The following is a 22,782-nucleotide window of genomic DNA, read 5'->3' on the forward strand; positions in this document are numbered from 1 at the left end:
ATTTGTTGGAAAGACTATTCTTTCTCCTTTGACTTGTCTTGGCTCTCTTGTCAAAAATCAATTAACTGTAGAAGTGAGGGTTTATTTCTAAACTCTCAATATTATTCCCTTGATCTACATATCTCTGTGTTAGAATTCTCTTTTTTTAGGACTTAAAAAATATTTTGCCACTTCCTCCTGACCTTCATGGTTTCTGGTGAGAAATCTGCTGTCATTCAAATTTCTTTTCTCCTATAGATGATATGTTACTTTTCTCTAACTGCCTTTAAGATTTTTTTCTTTGTTTTTAGTTTTCAGAAGTTCAGCTGTAATGTGCTTGGAGTGGGTTTCTTTGGGTTTATATTGTGAAAGTTTATATTGTGAAGGGTTCATTCAGCTTCTTGAATCTATAAGTTTGGGGTTTTTGTGAAACTTGGGAATTTTTGTCCATTATTTCTTCAAATGCTTTTTTACCCCCATCCTCTTTCTTCTCTTTCTAGACTCTAATGCCGCAAAAGTTAGATCTTTTGTTATACTCCCACAAGTCTCTGATGCTGTGCTCATTTTTTTCAGTTTGTTTTCTTTTTGATGTTCAGATTGGGTCATTTCTACCGTTCTTCCTTCAAATTCATTGATCCTTTCCTTTTCCCCTCCATTCTGCCCATTCTTCCCATTCTGCCCACTCATTAATTCTATCCATTGAGTTATGTTTTTTATTTTGGTAATTGTAGTTTTTTAATTCTAAAATTTGCACTTAGTTCTTTTTTTACACCTTCTATTGCTTTGCTGAGACTTTTTATTTTTTCATGTTTCAAGTGTGTGCTTCTTTTTTTTGCAGAATGTTTAAACTCCTTTAAAATCCCTGAATAATAATTGTAACATCTATGTCATTTTGATGCTGGTACATCAAATGATGGATGATTGTCTTTTTTCACTCCATTTTAAATCATCCTAGTTCTTGTCATGATAAGTGACTTTTTATTGGAACCTGGACATTTTGGTGTTATGAGACACTAAATCTTATTTAGATATTTTGTTTTAGCAGGGCTCCTCCAAAAATCTTCCAGGTGTAAAAGGAGGATGCTGCCTTACTATTGCCAGGTTGGAGTGGAAGTCCAGGTTCTCCACTCTGTGTCCATTAACCCAGTAGGGGTGAGTTATCTTGCTGCCTCTGGGCAGGGCTCAGAGTTCTGATTCCATGCTAGGCCTCTGAGAACACCTCCCTCATTGAGAGGGAGAGGAATACCTGTTTCAAGGAGATCTCAAAGGATGCCTGCATGTTTTGATGATTTCAAGGGCCAAAGAGTCCACACTCTCTCAAATGTCTTTGCTCTGGGTACACTCATCTACAATTCCACCCCCAAATTAGATCCATCCTGTGACAGATGGAGAAAGAGGACCAGAGCAAGTGGTGTGCTGGAGCAATCTATATTCTATATTCTATATAGATTGCATTTATATTGCATCTATATTAAGTGCATTTTGTCCCAACTCCATGTTGATGACATCTCATTGGTAGTTTGACATTGACCATAGTGAGCTTTTCTTTTTTCCTCCAAGATACCCAGTTATTAAATATTTACAAGCACAGAACTACCCCAAACTGTCTCCCACCCCAATGAAATGGACCTGAATTAGAAATTTTAGAAAAATAGGTTTAAATTTCTTGCATACGTGGGTTGTGGAACTGAGACACAAATCTGCAGCACTTCACTTCATATTGGTTATGACATAGAAATGAGCCTTTGGGAGGTAGACCTTTACTTCACAGTTTTGGTATATAATATTGAAAAACTATATACCAAATTTACTTGATCTTAGATCGTCAGGGAGGAAAACTCTTACGTAAGTGAAAATTTTACTTAATGCTATTATTATAATAATTATTCTAAATGACCATCTGACAATGAGATTGCCCTCAGACAGGGTCTCTCTTCATTCACCCAACATTTATTTAATAAATATTTATTGGGTGTTTAACATACGACTGAAATTGTTCTTCTTATGTTGGACAGAGAGAAGACAAAGGAGTAAACAAATAAATTAATTTTACAAAGGCTGTAATGAAAACAACAGAAGGAGATGTAAATGACAGTGATTTGAGAATGTTCTGCAATTGGGTGGTTAGTTGAAGACATCTCAAAAGATATATCAATCTTTGAGCTGAGACTTAAATAACAAGCAAAAGAGAACCATGCTGAAAATTCAGTACAAATGTGCAAAGATGAGTTGTGTAAAGACATAGTTAGATTTTACTGACTGAAATGTGTAAAATTGTAATATGACTTTCTGAGAAAATAATTCCTCAATATCCTAAAATAAAAACAGTAGAAATTGCCTTTAATTATTTTTCCACTCTTGAGCTTTCCAAAGAAGCACATAATATTCTTTTATTAATACACTATGGTCACTCTGAAGGTCTTGAAATCCATATTTTGGCCTTGTTTATAGTTGGCTTTTATTTTTTAAAGCAGTTTTTAACACATGCTGAATATTACATGACAAACATATTTTGCCTTGAACTTATTTTCTTCACTCTGTAACTTTTAAAAAGTTTTTTCTTTAACTGGGTTGTGGCTTGTGCTCCTAGCCATTACATTCTCAATTATTTACAAGAGAATATGTAATTATTAAAAATTAATACAATCATTGAATTGGTTCGTCAAAGTAAACTTGCCCTTTATCCATTTTCATGTATTAGTATTATCTGAACAGGTACAAATCTCCACCTGAAGACACCACATTTAAATATGGAGCTGCTTTTTCTGACTTGAGATAGGATATATGCACCCTGGTTAATTAGAATCTGTATTCATGTAGGTCAGACATCAATATTTGTGATGTTGGTAATAAAAATGTATACAATTATAAAAATCCATTGTACCGCTAAGATAGATAGAAGGTTGGAATAAGAAATTTAGAAGTAGGGCTATCATAATTTCCATTTGGATCTATGTGTAAGTAAATTTGGCTACAATCTCTTCTGTGGAGTTGGGAGGAAAAGTATCCTTGTTTCACTAATATCATTTATTAATATTAATTCACCAATAGTTCCAAGACATAAATTCATCTCCCAGTTTACTTAGAATCCCCTACATCTCAATTTTTTTGTCATTTGTAAGATTAAAAATAAATACAGCCTTTCTTATATGCAAAAGACCACCTAAGTAGCCTTACATTTCATGCTCATATTAAAAATTGCACAGGAACACTCCTAAAGCGGCCATCTCTTTGAAACGTAAACACACACAGAGGATTTGCTGTGAATAAAGTCCTCAATTCCACTAGCAGGACATTTCCTAGATTAGTTTCTGAAAGAGAGCAATTCTTCACCTTCAATACTGAGAACTCACCTGATCACAAAGGAGGCTTCTGTTTCTAGTGCCAACTTTATCACAATCACAGGGTTTGCAAACATCTATGGCTGAAGGATCTGCACCAACTTGTCGGAAAAAGTAATCCTTACACAGCTCGCAGTTCTTTCCTGCATCAGGGAAAGGTTATGCATTATGACTTCCAATTCATTAAAATCAGCTGCATAATTCAAAATTAAAGACCGTATTCCTTTGAGGGAATTCTATAATTTTCGGGACGTCCATTTTAATGCACCTTTCATCTCTACCTGCCAATTTAGTGATCCAGAGCATATGAAACAATGAACCTGTTACAAACTGTGCTTTACTTCATTAAACTCCCATCTGTTATATAACACCACACTTCTAAAAAGCGGTGCTTTGTAGAAGACCATCCATTTTGGAAGAGTTTGTTTCTAAACTTAAAAGTTTTCTTTATTTCTAGGGTCAGGCACTTAATCTAAATCAAATGTGAGAAATTTCTATATGTGTAGTAGATGGCAGTTGCACAGTTAGGAGCAAGTAAGTATGGAATATTAGAAATATTTTTCCAGAACTAACTCTTGTAAAATAGAAGACTGCTCTTGATGCAATTTATTATTCCATAGCTAACATGAATAAAAGCAGATGCTTCTGTTAGTGCTTATGGCCATTATTTTTCATTTCAAATATCAAAATAGAAACGTATTATATCTAGATGTATCAAATTTTAAATATTAGAATAGCCTGACGTATTAGAAATATTAGGTAATTCCTATAGCTTATTGATTATATAATTAATTTATTATAATTTATTAATCAGAACATTTCCCACGCCATTTTATATAAGAAACAACCTAAACTACAAGGAGTTTCTAAAGTGAATGTGAATAGCATTTAAGACCACTGAAATAAGCTGAAATGCTACTCAAGGCTAGCAAATTCCCCTTTAAACATTATGCAACTACTTGACTATTACTGAAATTGGCCCATTATTTGAAGACTAGAAATAACTTAATCTCAAGAGAAAACCCACATTCTGATGGATATTGGCTATGGACTAATTAAAACTTAAATGGATTTATAATATTTCTAGAATATTCCCTTTACATATGCTGCTGACTCTCAACTCTCTATCTCCAATCTAGAAACCTCTCCTTATTTATTATTCAATGAATATTTATTCGGTGATTACCATGTTCCAATCACTGTGCTAAGTGATGAGGAATACAGTAGTGAGCAAAATACACATTGCACCCTCTCACAGAGCTTTCCTGAAGTCTAGTGGGTAAGATGAATCTTAATTAAATAACTACACGGATAAATGTACATTTACAAACTGTAATAAACATAAGGTGACACCAAAGTGTATAGATCATAATGACTTTTCCTGAGGCATCACAAAAAAGCTCTTTGCAAAAGAAAGGAGCTTCAGAATGGTTTCCAACTGCCCACAAGAGATTTTCTCCTGTGCTTCTTGGAAACACTCAGCGAGCACGTCCAGAATAGAACTTGCCATTTTCTCCCTTAGCTTGATCCTCCTGTGTTTCTGTCTCAATGGCTGGCACCAACGTTGACCCTGTTACTCAAACTGGAACCTTAAGCATGAGTCTTGACTTTTCTTCCTTCCCTTACCTATACCCATACCTTGCTCAGAAAATGCTGTCAGTTTCCATCCTAAACATCTCTTGGATCCGCTACTCTCTATCTACACCACCTTAAATGTACTCCAGCATTATTTCCTAACTGGACTACTGTAGCATCCTTCTAACTGATTTTCCCAAACCACTTTTGACACTCTCCAATCCATTCTCCACTTTATAATCAGATGAGTCTTGTAAAAACACAAAACTTATTATATCCTTTTCCTGTATAAAACCCTTAAGTGTTATCTCATTAATCTTAGGATAGAATCCAAACTCTTTATCATGGTTTATAGAACTTTCTACAATCTGGCCCCTCCTTCATTCCTAGCACCTTTTCTTATAATCAGCCATTTGCCTTTCCATCAGTTCTTCAAACGTACCATGTTTCTCTCTCCTCTAGGCCATTGCACAACTGTTTTCTTACTGGAAACCTTTGTTTGATCCCCTACCCCCGCTCCCTCTCACTCCTTCATCTGCTTAACTCTTGCTATACTTGCCCTATCTTAGCACTCATAAGATAACTTTGTACTTTTTCCTTTAATAGTACATCTTTTCCACCATGCAAAAATCCATACAAAGACCAGAAAATTCATTATCTTGTTTATCTTTATATTTTCAGCACCTAGTCAAGTTCTTGTGACTTCTTAGGTTATCAATAGTTATCTAATAAATCCATTCACACTTAAGAGTGGCACACTTTCAAACTCATTAGACTTGTGCCATTATATTTTACAAATTCTGGTGTTGTTTATTTCTGTTTTTAACATACCAGCTCTTCAGAAAATAGTAATTTTCAACAGCTAGTCAAAATGCTGGATCATTTTAGAACAAGACTGATGATCATCATTTGCCTTTAATTAGCATTTTTAAAAAGAGTATTCCCAGATTACCAGGGTCCATGCCAAATCTGAATGCATATAAACATCTCCACATGAGATTGAGACATAATGAAAGATCAGGGTCACACAAGGAAAGTTATTTTAAGGAGATATATATATATATATATATATATATATACTGAAACTAGTAATTCTTGAGTTATCCAAAATATATTCATGGTTTAATCAAATGGTATGAACTTTAAAGAAAAATCCTTTTCCTTAAAAGATACAGTCTAAGGCTAGAGTGCTATTTCTGAAAACTACTTAATTATTTGGAATTATGAAGATTTGATGAACTGGATTTGGTTTTCAAACTTAACAGCGTGAAAGGACTTTCTTAAATAAGATAGAAAAAAATAATTTAAAATAATATGCATTGTATATAGAAGTAAATGGGCCTCAAAAGCCAAGTCAGTCTTTGTTATTCATGTTATTTGTATTGCTTGCCAGTTACCTGTAGTGTTATGCTCACAATCATCACAAACTCCTCCACCCCCTCTGTGGTGCTCAAATGGAAACGGGTCCACTGAGATGTCATAGTGGCAGCTTCTGGAATGGCTGTTGCATTGACAAGGTTTACAGTTGAAAGCATGAACTTGATCACCTTGGCGGAAAGGCTTGTCATTATAAAGAGGCAAGCAGTGGTCACACTAGAACAATAAAGTGATATCAGAACCAGAAAGAAATGTAAAGCTGCGATTTTTTTCTTTTCATTTACATATCAGGCACTTTCATTAGATGTAAAGCCAATATCAAAGAGCTAAAAGCCAGCAACTATACAAGCCTGGCACAGTGGCACAGTGGTTAAGTTTGCATGCTCCACTTTACTGGCCCAGGGTTCGTGGGTTTGGATCCTGGGCACAGACTTACACACTGCTTATCAAGCCATGCTGTGGCACATACAAAGTAGAGGAAGATCAGCACAGACGTCAGCTCAGGGCCACTCTTCCTCAAGCAAAAAATGAGGAAGATTGGCAACAGATGTTAGCTCAGGGCCAGTTTTCCTCACCAAGCAAACAAAACAAAATGAAACAAAGTCAGCAACTACTGTATTTTGAAAACTGTTTTATAAATCAGAAATTAGCATATTACAGGCATAGTAGCGTGGAATCGTAAAAGTAACCATGTAAGCTGAAACCATACAAAGAGATTTTAAACAATCAATGGGAAAAGTTATTACTGTTTCCTGACCTTTAAATTTTTTTTTGTCACAACGTTAAAAACTTGACTTTCAGTTTCCAGTTCCACAGGTAAAGAGTTTGGAAGTCACCACTCCATCCTAACAACAAGTAAAAAGCTGAACAGACTGAAAAATCAACAACTCTTCTTGTATCCATAAGAGAGGGGAAACATAGGGCAAATTGCTGCCCTCAAGATTGGAGAGACAGACAGGAAAATACAGGAAGTCCCAGCTATAGGAGCAGAGACTCACGAGCAGAAGCCTCTGTGAGAACTAGTGCTGGGGTAGAAAATCCTGAAGTGTAATTGATGAACTGCTGGAAGTTCAGTATGGACAAATCTGAGGTTTGAAAACTCCAGGGGGACCTAGTTTTAAGGAGGATCCCACAATTTCATGAGATTTACTTCCAGAAGCTTGACCAACTTGTCACAGTAAATATCAGAAAAACAATTTCATCGAGCTTCTAGCAGGGGGAGGGGAAAGGAATCATTTGGAAATATATTAGAACACTCTGTTCTTCCTAACAATACTGTCCTCAGGAGAAACTAGTTAGCCAGACCCTAACCTGCTGGGGTACTATCAGAGCCTAACTGACCTGCAGAAGGGAAATATCCAACTCCAGCCCACTCTAGCCATCCTGCCCACCTATGAGAGGAGAAAAACTGAAAAGCAACTGTGTAGTTCACAGTCCAGAGGCATAGGCTACATAAGGCTATAGAATGCTTACTCCACACCTCACCACCACGTTACTAAAGGCTTATTGACAACAGTTCTTTTTACCAGGCACATTATGTCTGGCTATCAAGAAAAAATTACAAGGCATACCGAAAGACAAAAAATACAATCTGAAGAGACAGAGTAAGCATTGGAACCAGGCATGGCAGGGATGTTGAAATTAAATTTAAAATAACTATGAGTTTGAAATAACTATGATTAATATGCTAATGGCTCTAAGGGATAAAGAAGATAGCATGCAAGAACAGATGAGCAATGTAAGCAGAGAGATGGAAATCCTAAGAAAGAACCAAAAAGAAATGCTAGAGATCAAAAATACTGTAACAGAAATGAAGAATACCATTGATGGGCTTATTAGTAGACTGGATGTGGCTGAGGAAAGAATCTCTGAACTAGATGATAGATCAATAGAATTCTCAAAGACTGAAAAAACAAAACAAAAAGTCCAAGGACTGTGGGACGACTACAAAGTCTAAAACATACACATGACAGGAATACCAGCAGGGGGAGAAAGAGAAAAAGGAACAGAAGAAATATCTGAAACAATAACAACTGAGAATGTCCCCAATTTAATGTCAGACACTAAACCACAGATCCAGGAAGCTCAGAGAACACCAAGCAGGATAAATGCTAAAAAAAACTACACATAGACAAACCATTTTCAAATTACAAAAAATCAAAGATAAAGAAAAAAAATCCCCAAAGAAGCCAGAATTCAAAAACATCTTACCTATAGAGAAACAAAGATAAGAATTACATCCAGCTTCTCCTTAGAAATCATGCAAGCAAGAAGAGAGTAGAGTGAAAGACCTAAAGTGTTGAGAGAGAAAAAACACCAACCTAGAATTCTGCACCATGCAAAATCATCCTGCAAAAGTGAAGGAGAAATACTTTTTCAGACAGACAAAAATTGAGGAAATTTGTTGCCAGTAGACCTGCCTTGCAAGAAATGTTAAAACAAGTTCTTCAGAGGAAGGAAAATACTAGAGGTCAGAAACTCAGATCTACATAAAGAAAGAGCATCAAAGAAGGAATAAGTAAAGGTAAAACTTGAAAAATTTCCTTACTGCCCATTGTAAATGTAAAGGGAAATTAAAAAATTGTAAAACTAACATATAGCAGGCTGTAATTTAAGATTAGAAACTTTGAGAATTAAATTATTTTATTTTTTATTAAAAACCTCATTGAGCAGCTGGAAGAGTGCTTCCTCTCTTTTCCTGGAACTTTCCATACTGAGCAAGCATCTTTTCTATGCCTTGGTGAATTCTCATGTTCCTTTCTAAGTACAGATCAGCTTCCATCATTTTAACCTTTGTGCTTTCAGTGTCGTGAAATACCTCTGAGAATCCCTTTCATGCAAAGGTTTTGTTGGCAGCACTTCCTCTAGGATATCTGCACCCTATTATCACAATTACCATCCTCATTTATGTTGAGCTTGCCTTCATGGTGTTGCTCTGGCTGCAAATATAAAGTTTCCCAAATAGTGGCAGTAATCAGCTGTTTCTTCTATAAGAAGAAAAGTTCAATTGGAATTTCACTTCTAGCACTTTCTTTCTTTGCAGCACTTTCATCTTTGTTGGCAAATTCCTCTTTTTGAATATTCATGTTTGTAAGATGTCGCATGGGTTTACCACTGACAGACAAGGAGGCAACACAGCTACAGGCTTCTTTGTGAATGAACTGAATAAGGGATGTGCACGGACTAGCCACCAACAGATTTTGAGAGAAGAGACATGATTGGTCACTGAACAAGATGCACATCTGTTATTTATGTAGTAATCTGTGGACTGAAGGGCCAGCAACAAAATCTGTGTTTTATGCAATTACTCACAGCTAATATACCATGATAACCAATATTTGAACAATGTTGTTGGAGGATTGCTGTTATTTAACTAAACTATAGTAACTGAAATTCATGCAGATTAGAACTGTGCAAAGAATGGACTGCCTGTGTAACCAAAGAAAACCTTACTAAGTCACATAAGAGACTTGTTATGTACTGGGACAATTCAATTAAATCTGGAAATATTTTTAAACATTAAAGATTTTAAATTTTCTAATATAAATTCAATTTATGGACAAAGCAAAATTTTAAGTAACTATTGACCTGGACTGAGTTAAAATTTTAGCATAATTAAAGTAATACTATACTTTTTATAAGACAAATAAATGAATTAGAAAATAAAAATCACTGATAATTCAACTGCAAACTGGTAAGCCAAAATATTTTAATGAGACAATTTCTTCCAAAACTTGTATATGTGTATATTTTTTCAAAATTGGGAATACACACAAATACATCCCATATTGTTATATAGCCCTATATGATTAAATATCATGAACTTTATTTCTCATTTTATTCATAAATAACTTATTTAGCCCTTCTGCAACTACTGAAGAAACATTTTGCTTTTTCTAGTTTTTTCCTTTTGTTTGGACATAGCTGACTATTTCCTTATGAGAATTATAAGTGATGAAATTACATTATAAAAGGGTGGAAATATTTTTAAAGATATTTTTAAAATATAGCCGAATTCCTTCCAGAGAAATTAGATTTGTTTATAGATCCATCAGCAATATCTGAGACTGTCCATTTTTTTATGTTCTGCTCAATTTAAACCTATGATTATCTCTTCAATATTTTGATTTTAGAAGACTATTTATCACTGTTTTAGTATGTATTGTTTTGGTTACCAGTAACCAAAACATGTTTTTCTTCTGGTTCTTTGTCAAATATAATCTTTTCTGAGGAAACTGTTCATTTTTATTTTGCATATTCATTTTTTTCTTACTGATTTTAACTATCTTATGTATTAGGTACATTTTTCTTTTGCCTGTAAAATAGTGAGGATTTAGTTTACAACTATTAATATGTACTTATATTTTATTTTCTTCTTCTACTTTACCGGCCCAAATTTTCAGCACAATAGTTAATATATATGGCACAGTGGTGATGGTGTGCAAATTTGCATTATTTCTGAATTTAATCAAAATGTCTTTAATGTTACAACTTTTATAATGATGCTGACTATTGATTTCAAGTAGATAATCTTTATCATTTAAGAAAAGAAATCTCTATTCCAAAATAAACAATGCTTTTATATAAAAAAATGAGAAATACATTGTCAATTTTATTAAATGTTTTGATTTAATTTTTTGACCTCTTGAGTTGATAAATTATGTTACAGGTTAAGAGGTTAATTAGAATCTGTGCTTGCATTCTTAGAATAAACTCAACATCATTAATGGTAAATAATGCCTAAAAATATTTAGGATTTCTGCATTTATATTCATAAGTTAGAGTGCTCTATATTTTTGTAAAGACATTAAAATAAATAAAACTTTAAAATTTTAATTTGGAATCAATATGTATTTGAATTTATTAACTTTAATATCTGAATAATCAGAAAATTCTCATTTTGTACACACACTAAAACCTATTAGAGTTTAAGTTATATTGCATATAAAGTATGATTGATTCAAGATAAGATTTAAAATAAATACAAACATACATACATACTAGAATTCCTGAATTATTCTTCTCACCTTTTTTTTTCCTCTGAAATACTTAATGTGACTTACAAAAATGCCCAATTTATTCCAGAGTTACATATTGAAATTATGAATAAGGAGAGTCAAACCATGCAAAATAGTCTCGAAAAGTCTCCCTATCTATTCATAATAATGGTCCTTTGCTATTTGGTTTTTTAAATTAACATTGTTAGAAATTTTGACATTTTGACATTTTGGATAACAAAGGTCATTTCTTTTTCTATTTTCTGCAATAAATATTTAATATTTTAGAACAGTTTATTTGACACAATCCATAATCATTATTGGAACAAACTATGGTCAAAAGCATTTTTTGCCAATATTTATTTTCTCCTACTAGTTCATTGTTGAATATTTTTTCCCTTAATATTTTTAAAAGAATAAAGAAAAAAATAAGAATTTAATTGTCCAGTGTCTTTCTGTTTTACGGTATTCTGAAAATTCTAGCATGAAAACACACTGCAGTTTTCTACTTAGCTGAGAAAAAAAAAGAGATAATGGCAATGTAAACATTAAGTCACAATTTTCACAGCAGGTAAGGGTGCATTTAACAAGTGGTAGAGAATGCACCCTTACCTTTTGGTCAATATAAAAAATTGTTATCATATTCTTTTTGGATGATGAAGATATTTTCTCCCTGAAACCATTTCTAACCTTTGGGTTGCAATGGTTGCTCCTCTTCTGTTCTCCCACATCATTCCATTAATACCTTGACCATGCTCCTATCACTTTGAGCTGAAATGATTGGTTAACCTATAAGTATCTTTCAGGAAATGCAAGTTATTGACTTTTATACTCCCTGTGTCATCCACACAGTAGGAGCTTAATAGACAATTGTTAAGCTATTAACTGAAAATTCACATCTAACGATGATATTCATGTTCAAAGAAAGCCATTCTTGAGGAAATTTAGAGAGGGGATTCAATGGGAACAATTAATAAAGAAAGCTATGTTTGTGTCAAGTCTTCAGAACTGGCTGTTATTATTAGATGATTTGCATAAACCACTTAAAATACAAAATGAAACTCATTTTGTAAAAGAGAGATGTGGAGTAATCATTAGAATATTGTCAACTATGGGTCTTCGGACAAAAACATTTAAAAGTGGGGGAATTGACCTCTTTGTTTTCTCTCACTAGCAATAACCATTCATAAATCAAATTTATTTCATAGAATTAAAAGTTAGAAATTAGATAGACACTTAAAGTCAGACATTTTAGTTCCATCACTGGTGCTGCCATTAACTAAGAAAAGGCAACCGTGAAAAGTAACATGAAATGCATACTTTCTAATGTTGGGCACTATATTAAGCATTTAAAATAGATTATTTCACTGAATCCTCAAGGCCTCGGGTCATATATTATTCTATGTCTAATTTCTGTTTCTTGATTGGCTAGTCCTGTGTTCTTGTATAATTAATTCTACCTTTTTAAGCCTTATTTGTCTCATCTCTACCATGGGAGTAATAATACCTGCCTCATAATGTTGCCATAAAGACCAAGTCCTTAGCAGAATGTCACATAGTCAGCCCTCAGTAAACATTGTCCACTACTTTATTATTAGATTAGTAACTGAAGAGTGAAGATGTGAAGTAATATGAACAATATAATTGGACAGTGAGTCCTTTAGTCCACTTTACCTCTGTGAATCTCAGCTTCCTCATCTGTAAAGGAAGACAACTTAACTCAATATCTTCATTAGTATTCTCTCAAAATAATCTGAGGATAAGTGATAATATTTAAATCATGCTCAATACAAAGTCTGGCACATATTATGCTTCCAAAATTTGGAAGTTACAAGATAGAAGAGGAGGAAGAAGAGGCAGCGAGGGGTAACAATCCAACTGAGGTATTGCTCTCAAGTTCAAGTGATACCAGCAGTCTATAAGACTGTCCCTATGCACTATATGGTCTATAGCCATTAATAGGGGATTCTGTGATTGTCAATGTACTCATCCATGATCTGATTTTGAGTATGTAGCCTACAGAGTGGAGGAAGGAACAATTTATGACCAAATTCATTTCTGGTTAATTTTATCATCTCTAAGTACAACTACAGAAGAGGCTTTATATACACCTACTTCCTAAGAGCTATCAGATATCATTAGGAAATAACTATTACTTCTAGTATTACTTCCCCCTAAGTGTGGGGGAGATGTGTTCTAATTGGATATGTGGAAGAATAGATCAAAAGTCACTTTCTGACTTACTGGCTTTGGAGGAGAGAAATGAGCTCATTCAGTTCTCCTCCCCAGGTCAAATAGCTGTGCAATTATCCTCATTCCCCATTTTTAAACGAACTCTATCCTACTGCAGACTTTGACCAAATGCAAAATTTTTCCAGGAGACAATTCCTAAAGCTTATTTTTCACTTCATTTTGAAGTACTCTTATTGATGACTTTGCTCACCCAATGATAATGCTTTTATTATTCAAGTTATGCTTTCTTGAATGAAAGTTGGTGGAAATGATGAACTGGAGCCTGTGGTCCTGTCACACTGATTACAGATGCAGTTCATCTTCTGCAAAGCAACTGCTGGCTGTGTGAGTTTGGGATGTTGCCTACATGAGTTAGTGGAGTAAATCCAGCAAAAGCATTCCTTTGATATTTCTAGGAAGACAATATTTTTGCTTTTTGATTATGATCTAAAAAAGCCTCATTTAAGATTTTATCCTTATTGTCAACAAAGACTTATTGTAAATAAGACTGGACTAAATACTGCACCAATGCTCTGAAGACACAATCCTGGTTTCTTTAATGTTCAAAATCAAAGTGGAATTTGCCACTGGCCTAATGGAGTGGTTTGGTTCCTACCAAGTAGTTGTTATTGAGAATGCGTAGCCTTCCTTTTGTGGACAAAAAAAGATGTACAGAAATATCAGTAACATTTTATCTCTTCTTAAAGAAAAGCATAGCGATCATTTTAAATTCTCAAATTAAAATTTATTTTTAGCTATTATTATAATACTAGGGTGCAAGAGTTTGTAGAAAGCGCAGTGCAGACGCTAGTCCTAGGGGAGCAGTTTCTCCACACCTACCAGGACGACATCAGTGTACCTTCCACTGGACCCAACAATTCCATTAGGAATTCAGAAAAATACATTTCTAAAACTATTTGAGAAAGATTTTTTATAACAGTAAAGAAAAGAACAGAAATTAAATGCCTAAACGTAAGTGAATGGGTTGAAAACGTCATATACCTTCAAAGAAATACAACATAAACATTCACAAATATAAATATAGAAAAGTATTCATAATATAGTTTGAATTTAAAAACCTGGTTAAAATATTATGTGGAGTATAATCCTATTTTCTAAATAAATGTAGATTCATCTGTGGATATGGATATAAAGCTACACTTTTAAGATATAAATTTATTTAGAACAACAATAGTAAAAAATCTGAAAGGATATAAACTAAGAGCATTTGCTAAGGTTATCTATGAGTGGTATACAGATGACTTTTACTTTTTATAACTTTATTTTTTTCACAATACATATTTATTACTAATGTATTTTTTTAAATGAGGGCCAAATAAAATACAAAAGCATGGATAGTTACAAGAAAATTATAGATCATTTGCATGTAACATTTCACTAAGAAAAGTTAAGAAAATTAAAATGTTCCCACTTTAAATTATACACAGATCAGTAAGATACTACAGAGAAAATGACTCTTTTTTCAAGTACAATGTAGGCTGAAAGAGTTTACGAATTACCAGTGAACAGAGCATGAATTGTAAAAATAAAAATTTTTCAAAACAATGAGATTAATATATAGAAGTAAGGATTTTGAGAGACGACAATTTAAATTTCTGCTGTAAAATTTCATTTAAAAGATACAGAACTGAATGACACACTGACATATTTTGGCCCTTGATCTTAAGGATGATGAGGTGTTATTATCAATTTGAGTGGTTTACCAAGAAAGATATAAGAGAAGGAATACTTTCTCGTCTACCCTTTGATTATAAAATTTCAGGAAACTTTTGGGTCTCATAATTGTGTTTCTTTACAACTCCTTTCAGATAATACAAGGAGAACCATGACAAAATGTAAGAAATATGAGTAAATTATGAGTAAGTTTTTTAATTCTTACAATTTTTGTGTTTTTTCTATCGATGACTTTAAGGTTTCATTTAATATCTAGAAATATTTGCAAATCTTATATTTTATGCAGTTTCTGAACCAGATGAATTTCTACTTAAGGTTTTCCCAATCTCTAGTTGATCATTTGTCACTTTCAATTGTATTTCAGTTTCTTATGTAACAACTGGATTCCCCCTGATTTGTCCCTGGATGCTCAGATTATAAGATTAGACAATGGCATTATCGGGGTTGAGGATCTTTATCACTGACTCATTTAACTGCTTTCATTTTAATAGCTTCTTAAAGGCCACTAATCAACTCCACTAATTCAGGTAGGAAAATCATAGAATAATCATTGAATCTAGACAACACTGATAAAATTTATTTTATTACATTATATTCTAATAATACACAATGACATTTCTCTCTTCTGGGTCATTAAATTGGAATACAGTGTCCTTTTGTTACTATTATAGATTAGCAAAGACAATCTTTCAAAGATAATCCACAGGTCCAAATGCATTTTTTATCAACTCTACTCCCATTGGTCCCAATTTTGATCCATTCTTTCTTAATATCTTCAAATTTACAGAGAAAATATAAACTTACACATAAGAAATTTTAAAGAAATTTATAGAAGCACCTCATTTATTCAGTTCCTCACCCAACAATCTTAAATGCTCATTACATATCTTTGAAGGAAGAAAGAAGAAAATGTCCTCTTAGCCAAAGATGCATGAAGTTTGGGGGTGGAAGGGTCTTCCTGCAAGTTACTTACAGAAGAGCTCAACAGACTAAAAGACTCAGGGACCTTTGAAAGCTCAAGTTCAAAATGAGAACTGTGAGTCATCAAAAACAACTTAACTTGTCTTCAACATTCCCAGATTAAGAAAACAGGTAAGTGTTGGCTATTGTGAATAGTACCAAAATGAATATGGGGGTGCATATATCTTTTTGAATTATTGTTTTATGTTCTTTGGATAAATACCCAGAAGTGGAACAGCTGGATCATATGGTATTTGTTTCACAATAGCCAAGACTTGGAAGCAACCTAAGTGCCCATCGATGGATGAATGGATAAAGAGGAGGTGGTATATACATACAATGGAATACTATTCAGCCAAAAAAAAGATGAAATTGTACCATTTGCAACAACATGGACAGACCTCGAGGGAATTATGCTAAGCAAAATAAGTCACACAGGGAAAGACAAATACCATATAATTTCACTCATATGTAGAAGATGATAAAACAGACAAACACATAGATCCAGAGAACAGAGGGGAAGAGGGGGCAGTGAAAGAGGTAAAGAGGCACATATGTATGGTGATGGATGGAAACCAGACTTTTGATGGTGACTACAATTCAGTCTAAACAGAAGTGGAAAAATAATGATGTACACTTGAAATTTACACAATGTTATAAACCGATGTGACCTCAATAAAATAAAAAATGTATATAAACAAAGAAAATGGAGAAGTGAATAATCTGGTTTTGAATGATTTCAAAAAATGAATTAAGCTATATTTGTCTTTTAAAGATTTTATTTTTTCCTTTTTCTCCCCAAAGCCCCCTGGTACATAGTTGTATATTCTTTGTTGTGGGTCCTTCTAGTTGTGGCATGTGGGACGCTGCCTCAGTGTGGTTTGATGAGCAGTGTCATGTCCGCGCCCAGGATTCGAACCAACTTAACACTGGGCCGCCTGCAGCGGAGCGTGCGAACTTAACCACTCGGCCACGGGGCCAGCCCCTGAATTAAGCTATTTTTTAAATGTTCATTTTAAAAAGTCACATCTGGAAAATTTACAAGTAGTTAATTCTCAAATAATGGTAAATAATGAAATAACCTTTAGTTTTTCTTAAGTCCAGCACATACTATTTCGGGACAAAGGACAACTATGGAGTGCTGCCTTATTTCATTAAGCATTTATAGAGAAAATAGCATTTTGTCTATACTTTTAAAATGATTGCAATTATCATAGAATACTATAATGGTCCATTTAGTTTTCTGCTGTCCTTGTTAGACTCTGAGCTTCTTCAGGCAGGAACAAAATTTAATTGATCTAACGAATTCCTGCGTAATGCTTGGAACATTGTAATTGTTCAATAAATGTTTATTGAGTAAGGAAATGAATGAACAATGAACAAATGAATATATGAATGATAGAATAAATTAATCAATGGATGATGCAACAAGAGTTCATTTCTTTCAGTGAATTCATTTCCTTCATTCCTGGCTCTAGCAAAAAAGCAAAAATGAAAGAAAATTATTTCCCTTTCTACACTCAACAGTAAAATGCCCACAAATGTCTTTGTCTAGGCGATGCTTTCTATGCAATAAAAATAGCTGAGACTTATGACGTAAGGCCTAAGTACTTTGTATTTATTAACTGACTAAATCTTTCCAACAACCACGAAGTAGGAGTTGCTATTACCTCCATTTTACAGATCAGAAAACTGAAGAACAGGAAGGGAATTTAATAATTTTCTAAAGTCATCCACTAGAATGTCAAGAAGTATAAATTAGAATGTAAAAATTTCTAAGGATAGCAACGTTTGCTGGTTTTTATTCATAACAATATTTTCAGTGTCTAGAAGCCCTAACATATAGTAGGTGCTCAATTTACATATATTTGCATAAATATATATTTGCACATATATACAAATATATTTACATTTTTTTCTCCCTCAGAGTCCTCACTCCTAATCACCATGCTACACTGGTTCCAGGGATAGAAAATGATCTCTGAGGGAAGGAACTGCTGAGTGGATTCACTGTGGTTAAATGTCCATACTTACCTTCTTCTGCTCAGAGTCTAAATTGGATGACACAGCCCTAGAAACCAAGGACGGAGTCACCCCAGCCCTGGCTGAAAAATTCAGAGGAACGTAGGTAGGCACCACCTCTGTGGGAAGAGGAGGAAGACAATCTGTTTCAAAGTGAGAGATTAAAATATGCTCACTTTTTAGAGGTCACTATAGGAATACCTGCTGAGCTAAAAGAAGTAATTTGTTAAACTATTACCAAATGGCCTAACTGAATTAGAGATCTTCTGAAAGTCTATAAATTGCTCCTTTCTCATCAGTACAAGACCAGACCAGGATGTTGGAAATTTTAAGAGCCTAAATCTCTAACAATAATCATTGTCCTCTGGCTCTATTCACAGCTTCATCTTTCCTTTGAATGTAGCAGCTCAATTGCAATTCAAATGATGCAGTTTCCATGTAATTTCTTTGTCTACTAGATAGAGAAATCATCCTTATAAACAAAAACTTCAGGGTACTCATGTAACTATTTGTTCCAATAGAAGTTTTCTTATGGAGCTCTAATGTTCCAATCACAAAGGTATTGTTAGACAAACTTGCTAATTTATAATCAATGATAGATTGGGTGGGGAGGGGGGTGGAAGCATAGGTAACACTTGAGAAGCAAGATAGAAAATGGTTTAATGCTTTGCACGTGGTAGGTCATCAATATGTGTTTATGAATGCATGAATGAATGACCTAATAGACTGTGTACATTTATGACATGTTATACGACTGCACCTTAATGTACCTAGTATTTAACTGAATAATAACATTAAAAGATTAAAGGTAAATGCAATATTTTCCTGCAAATTTTTGCCTAGAGATTACTGTGTAATCTCAATCAGCCAATCCAAAAGAATTACCATGCTTCGCCATTGAGAAGACAGAAATGCTCGTGTATTTATCCTTCAATGACATATTTCTTTCTCAGTAATTATCTTTCTCTTGGTTAGAAATTCTCATATAATTAAAGTGTCCACAGAGAATATGTGCTTACCTATTCTCTAGGTGCTGAAATTAACAGCACAAATTAAATAACTACTACTACTATTAGACAATACTGATCAGACATTGCTGACAATGCAATGGTCATCAACACTCAACATACATAGCCTGTCTGACATTTCAACCACTAATAGGTGGTAGCCACTTTTAGAAACTTTTTAATTCATGCAACTCGTTGTCTGTACCTCTATGGGCAAAGTGCAATGGAGGATTGGAAAATCATCCAATAAAAGAAATTTTAATAACATGTAAAACTAAATCTGCATTTGCAATAGTAGAGACTACAGACAGAAGTATTTAGACAACTGCTTCAGTTCTGCACATTGCCTATATATAAATATAACTAAGAGTTTACATTTAAACACAGGGTTCCTGACTGTATGGCTTGTGAATGCAGACCAGCTAACTACGTCTAGCTGTTGAATGAGACAGAAACATTTGCCTGATGGGCCCTGGAGTCTTAATCATTAATTTTGAATACTCTGCATTGATATTTGATTTCCCCCTTGGCCTTTCTGCCCTTCTTTATTCCCTCTTCCTCTTTAACTGTGGGACTTGTTCGGGGCACTAAATAGAAAAGACACAGATGAGATATACCAGGCTCCCCTGAGTCCAGAAGGAGGACTTTAAGGTTTATTCAAGTTTGTGGGTAGTGGCCAAACCAAAGCAATTCCTTTTTATAGCAACCATAATAATTTAACCCTATTCATATGCCAGAAAATATGGCCCGGAACAGAAAACATATTTATATAGGATAACCGGCACTATTTAACATAGACAGCCAATGAAGAAATAATGGCTTCATTATATTAAAATCTTCTTTACATGCAACTCTTCAAAATTATATATAGAAGACAAATATAGATTCATATATTAAGAAGCAAAGTCTATTATCTCTGTCTTTGAATTTTTAGAGTCCCTCTAAACTTAATGAGTAGACATAAAAATGCATCTGAGTTACTATTTGGATATAAAGACATTTTATCTTGGAAATTTTATCTAGTGTCAGACTTGAGTACTAGATTAGTAAATTAAAAAAATCCTTTCACTGGTATAGCTTCATTTACATTTTTCTTTTAAGATTTAAAATGTCAATGATATTTACATTATTTGTTAATTACAAATTGTCAGCCTGAATAATTTGTTTGCACTAAAGTCATCTCCGTTTATTGCAGTAATTAGTGTCTGCCAGGAAATCCTTTTTGAATTTCACAAGTGAAAGTCCTTCGATATTTTCAAATAGTTGCATCTCTAATCAAGATGTTATGGCTGTACTCTGAGCATAATGCTCTACACATAGAAGGCATTTCGTAAACGTTTGTTGAGTGAAGCTGGCAAATGATCAATCTTCACAGCAGAACCATAAAGTATGGTGACCATAGTAATTATGAGTTTTGTAACTATTCCAGGCTAAAGAGAGTCATGTCCACTCTGCCTTTAGCAGTAGCCTGAATACTTACCATAGATGATATGTTCCTGATATGTTGGCAAATCATATTATTATTATACTAGGAAAATTATATTGTAATATTTAAGACTGCAAAATCTATAATAAAAAAGCAAACAATTGTGCTCTTTTTTAACCACTTGACTTAAAAAAACAACACGCTGCCATATACATACACCACTAACATTTGAATTTAGTTCATTCATTCAACGAATGAATCAATATTCATTCACAAGCATTTCTTGATATTTACAATTTTTACTTATGTATTACTTCGTAACATTATTGTTTTCCATGTTTGTAAATCTTACATAAATGGTATACTGTATGTATTATTCTACAACCAACTTTTTGCACTCAATTGTTTGAGAAGTCTAGCCATGTGGATGTAATAGCTATAATCATTCATACCCACTGCTGTAAGGATTCCATTTAAATACTTGCAAACTGTTTTCCCACAGTGGTGGCAGCTTCCCATCAGTGGTGTATGAGTTCTCAGTAATCCACATCCTTGTTAGCAACTGAAATTTTCAGGTTTTTTTCATCTTTGCCAACCTCATGGGTATAAAATATCACATAGTTTTGACTACTGGTAACTAGTGAAGTTGCAAATGTTTTCACATGTATATTGGCCGTTTGAGTTACCGCTTCTGGCCTCTTCTGCAAATTATCTGTTAATTTTTTGGTCTATTTTTCAATTAGTCTGATTTAAAAGTTCCCCTTCTCTGTTATATGCGTTGTGCTACTAATAACATCTGCTAGTCTATAGTTTTTCTTTTTTTACAATGGTAGCTTTTCATGATTAGAAATTTCCAATTTTAATGTAGAAACATTTAACAGTTTCTTCCTTTATAATTTGTGCTTCATGTATCCAGAAGTCACAAAGACATATTATATTTCCTGTGGAAAAATTTTAAAGGTTCACTTTTTAACATTTAGATGTCTATTTTGGTAGGAATTAAGTTTTGTTGATGGTACAAGTTATGAATTCAACTTTTCATATGAAAGGATAAATTGTCTTACCACTATTTATAAAATAGTCCAGTTTCCCCCATAGATTTGAAATGTCTCCTCCATATACTATGATTTATCCTTGAACCAATGTCTTACAGTGATAATTGTTATGTCTTAATAATAAGACTTGATATCAAGACCCTGCTCCTTATTATCTTCTTCAAATTTATTCCCATTATTTTTGTTCCTCTAATCATCACAATGTTAGAATCAGTTTGTCAAGTTACAGAAAAAAACTATTGATATTTTGATTGGAATCAGTTTGAATTTATCCTATGATTGGGGACAATTGATATCTTTGTGATATTTCATCTTCCTCTCCATGAGCATGTTGTGGCTCTCCAATACTTTAAGTCTTTTAAATATTTTTCAATAATGTTTCCACCATGCACATCTCTTGGAAGATTTTCTTTTAGATGTTATTATAATTAGTATCTCTTTATAAATTAAGTTTCCTGTTTGTTATTCTGGTATATAAAAGTCAATTGATTTCCATGTATCTATCCTATATCTAGCCACCTTACTGAATTCTCATTAATATTTAATAATTTGTAGATTTTCTTACGTTTTCTGACTCAATCATCTTGTCTTTAGATATTGGTAGTTCAGTTCTTTCCAATTCTTTAAAGGGTTCTTTCTTTTTCATATCATATCGAGCTGGCTATAACCTCCAATAAAATGGTGACGAATAGACATCCTTGTCTTATTCCTGACTTTAAAGGGAATTCTTCAATGGGTCCACCATTATGTGTACTGTTGTTTCTAGGAATTTGTAGATGTTCTTTATCAGGTTAAGGGAGTCTTCTTCAATTCAGAAGGTGCTAAAAATATTTATCGAGATGGCCGTTAAATGTTATCAACTGCTTTTTTCCAAATCTAATGAAAAGATCATATGTTTTTCCTCCCTTCCTGAGTTACTGTGGTGGATTACATTAATAGATTTATTAATATTAAATTTTACATGCATTCCTGGAAGAAAGTAAATTTGGCTACTATATAATTGGTTTTATAAATAGTTAGATTTGCTTTATTATCAAGGTTTTAGGCTTATGTATACAAGTGAGAGTGATCTATACATTTTCTTTTTTGTACTGTCTTTGTTTGATTTTGTTTCCT

At 33.5% G+C, this 22,782-nt stretch overlaps 1 protein-coding gene across 1 annotated transcript in view; it reads right to left on the minus strand.

Moving 5' to 3' along the window:
* The window catches only part of USH2A (usherin), a 743,449-nt gene that overhangs the window by 621,165 nt on the left and 99,502 nt on the right, over positions 1-22,782 (minus strand). Inside the window, exons 10-11 of the mRNA XM_070501449.1 lie at positions 6,293-6,488; positions 3,333-3,463 (exon numbers count right to left, since the gene is read on the minus strand). Coding sequence (XP_070357550.1) covers positions 3,333-3,463; positions 6,293-6,488 — 327 coding nt within the window. The remainder of the gene's footprint in view (positions 1-3,332; positions 3,464-6,292; positions 6,489-22,782) is intronic.

The sequence above is a fragment of the Equus asinus genome, chromosome 30, assembly GCF_041296235.1.
Source record: "Equus asinus isolate D_3611 breed Donkey chromosome 30, EquAss-T2T_v2, whole genome shotgun sequence".
NCBI lineage: Eukaryota > Metazoa > Chordata > Mammalia > Perissodactyla > Equidae > Equus > Equus asinus.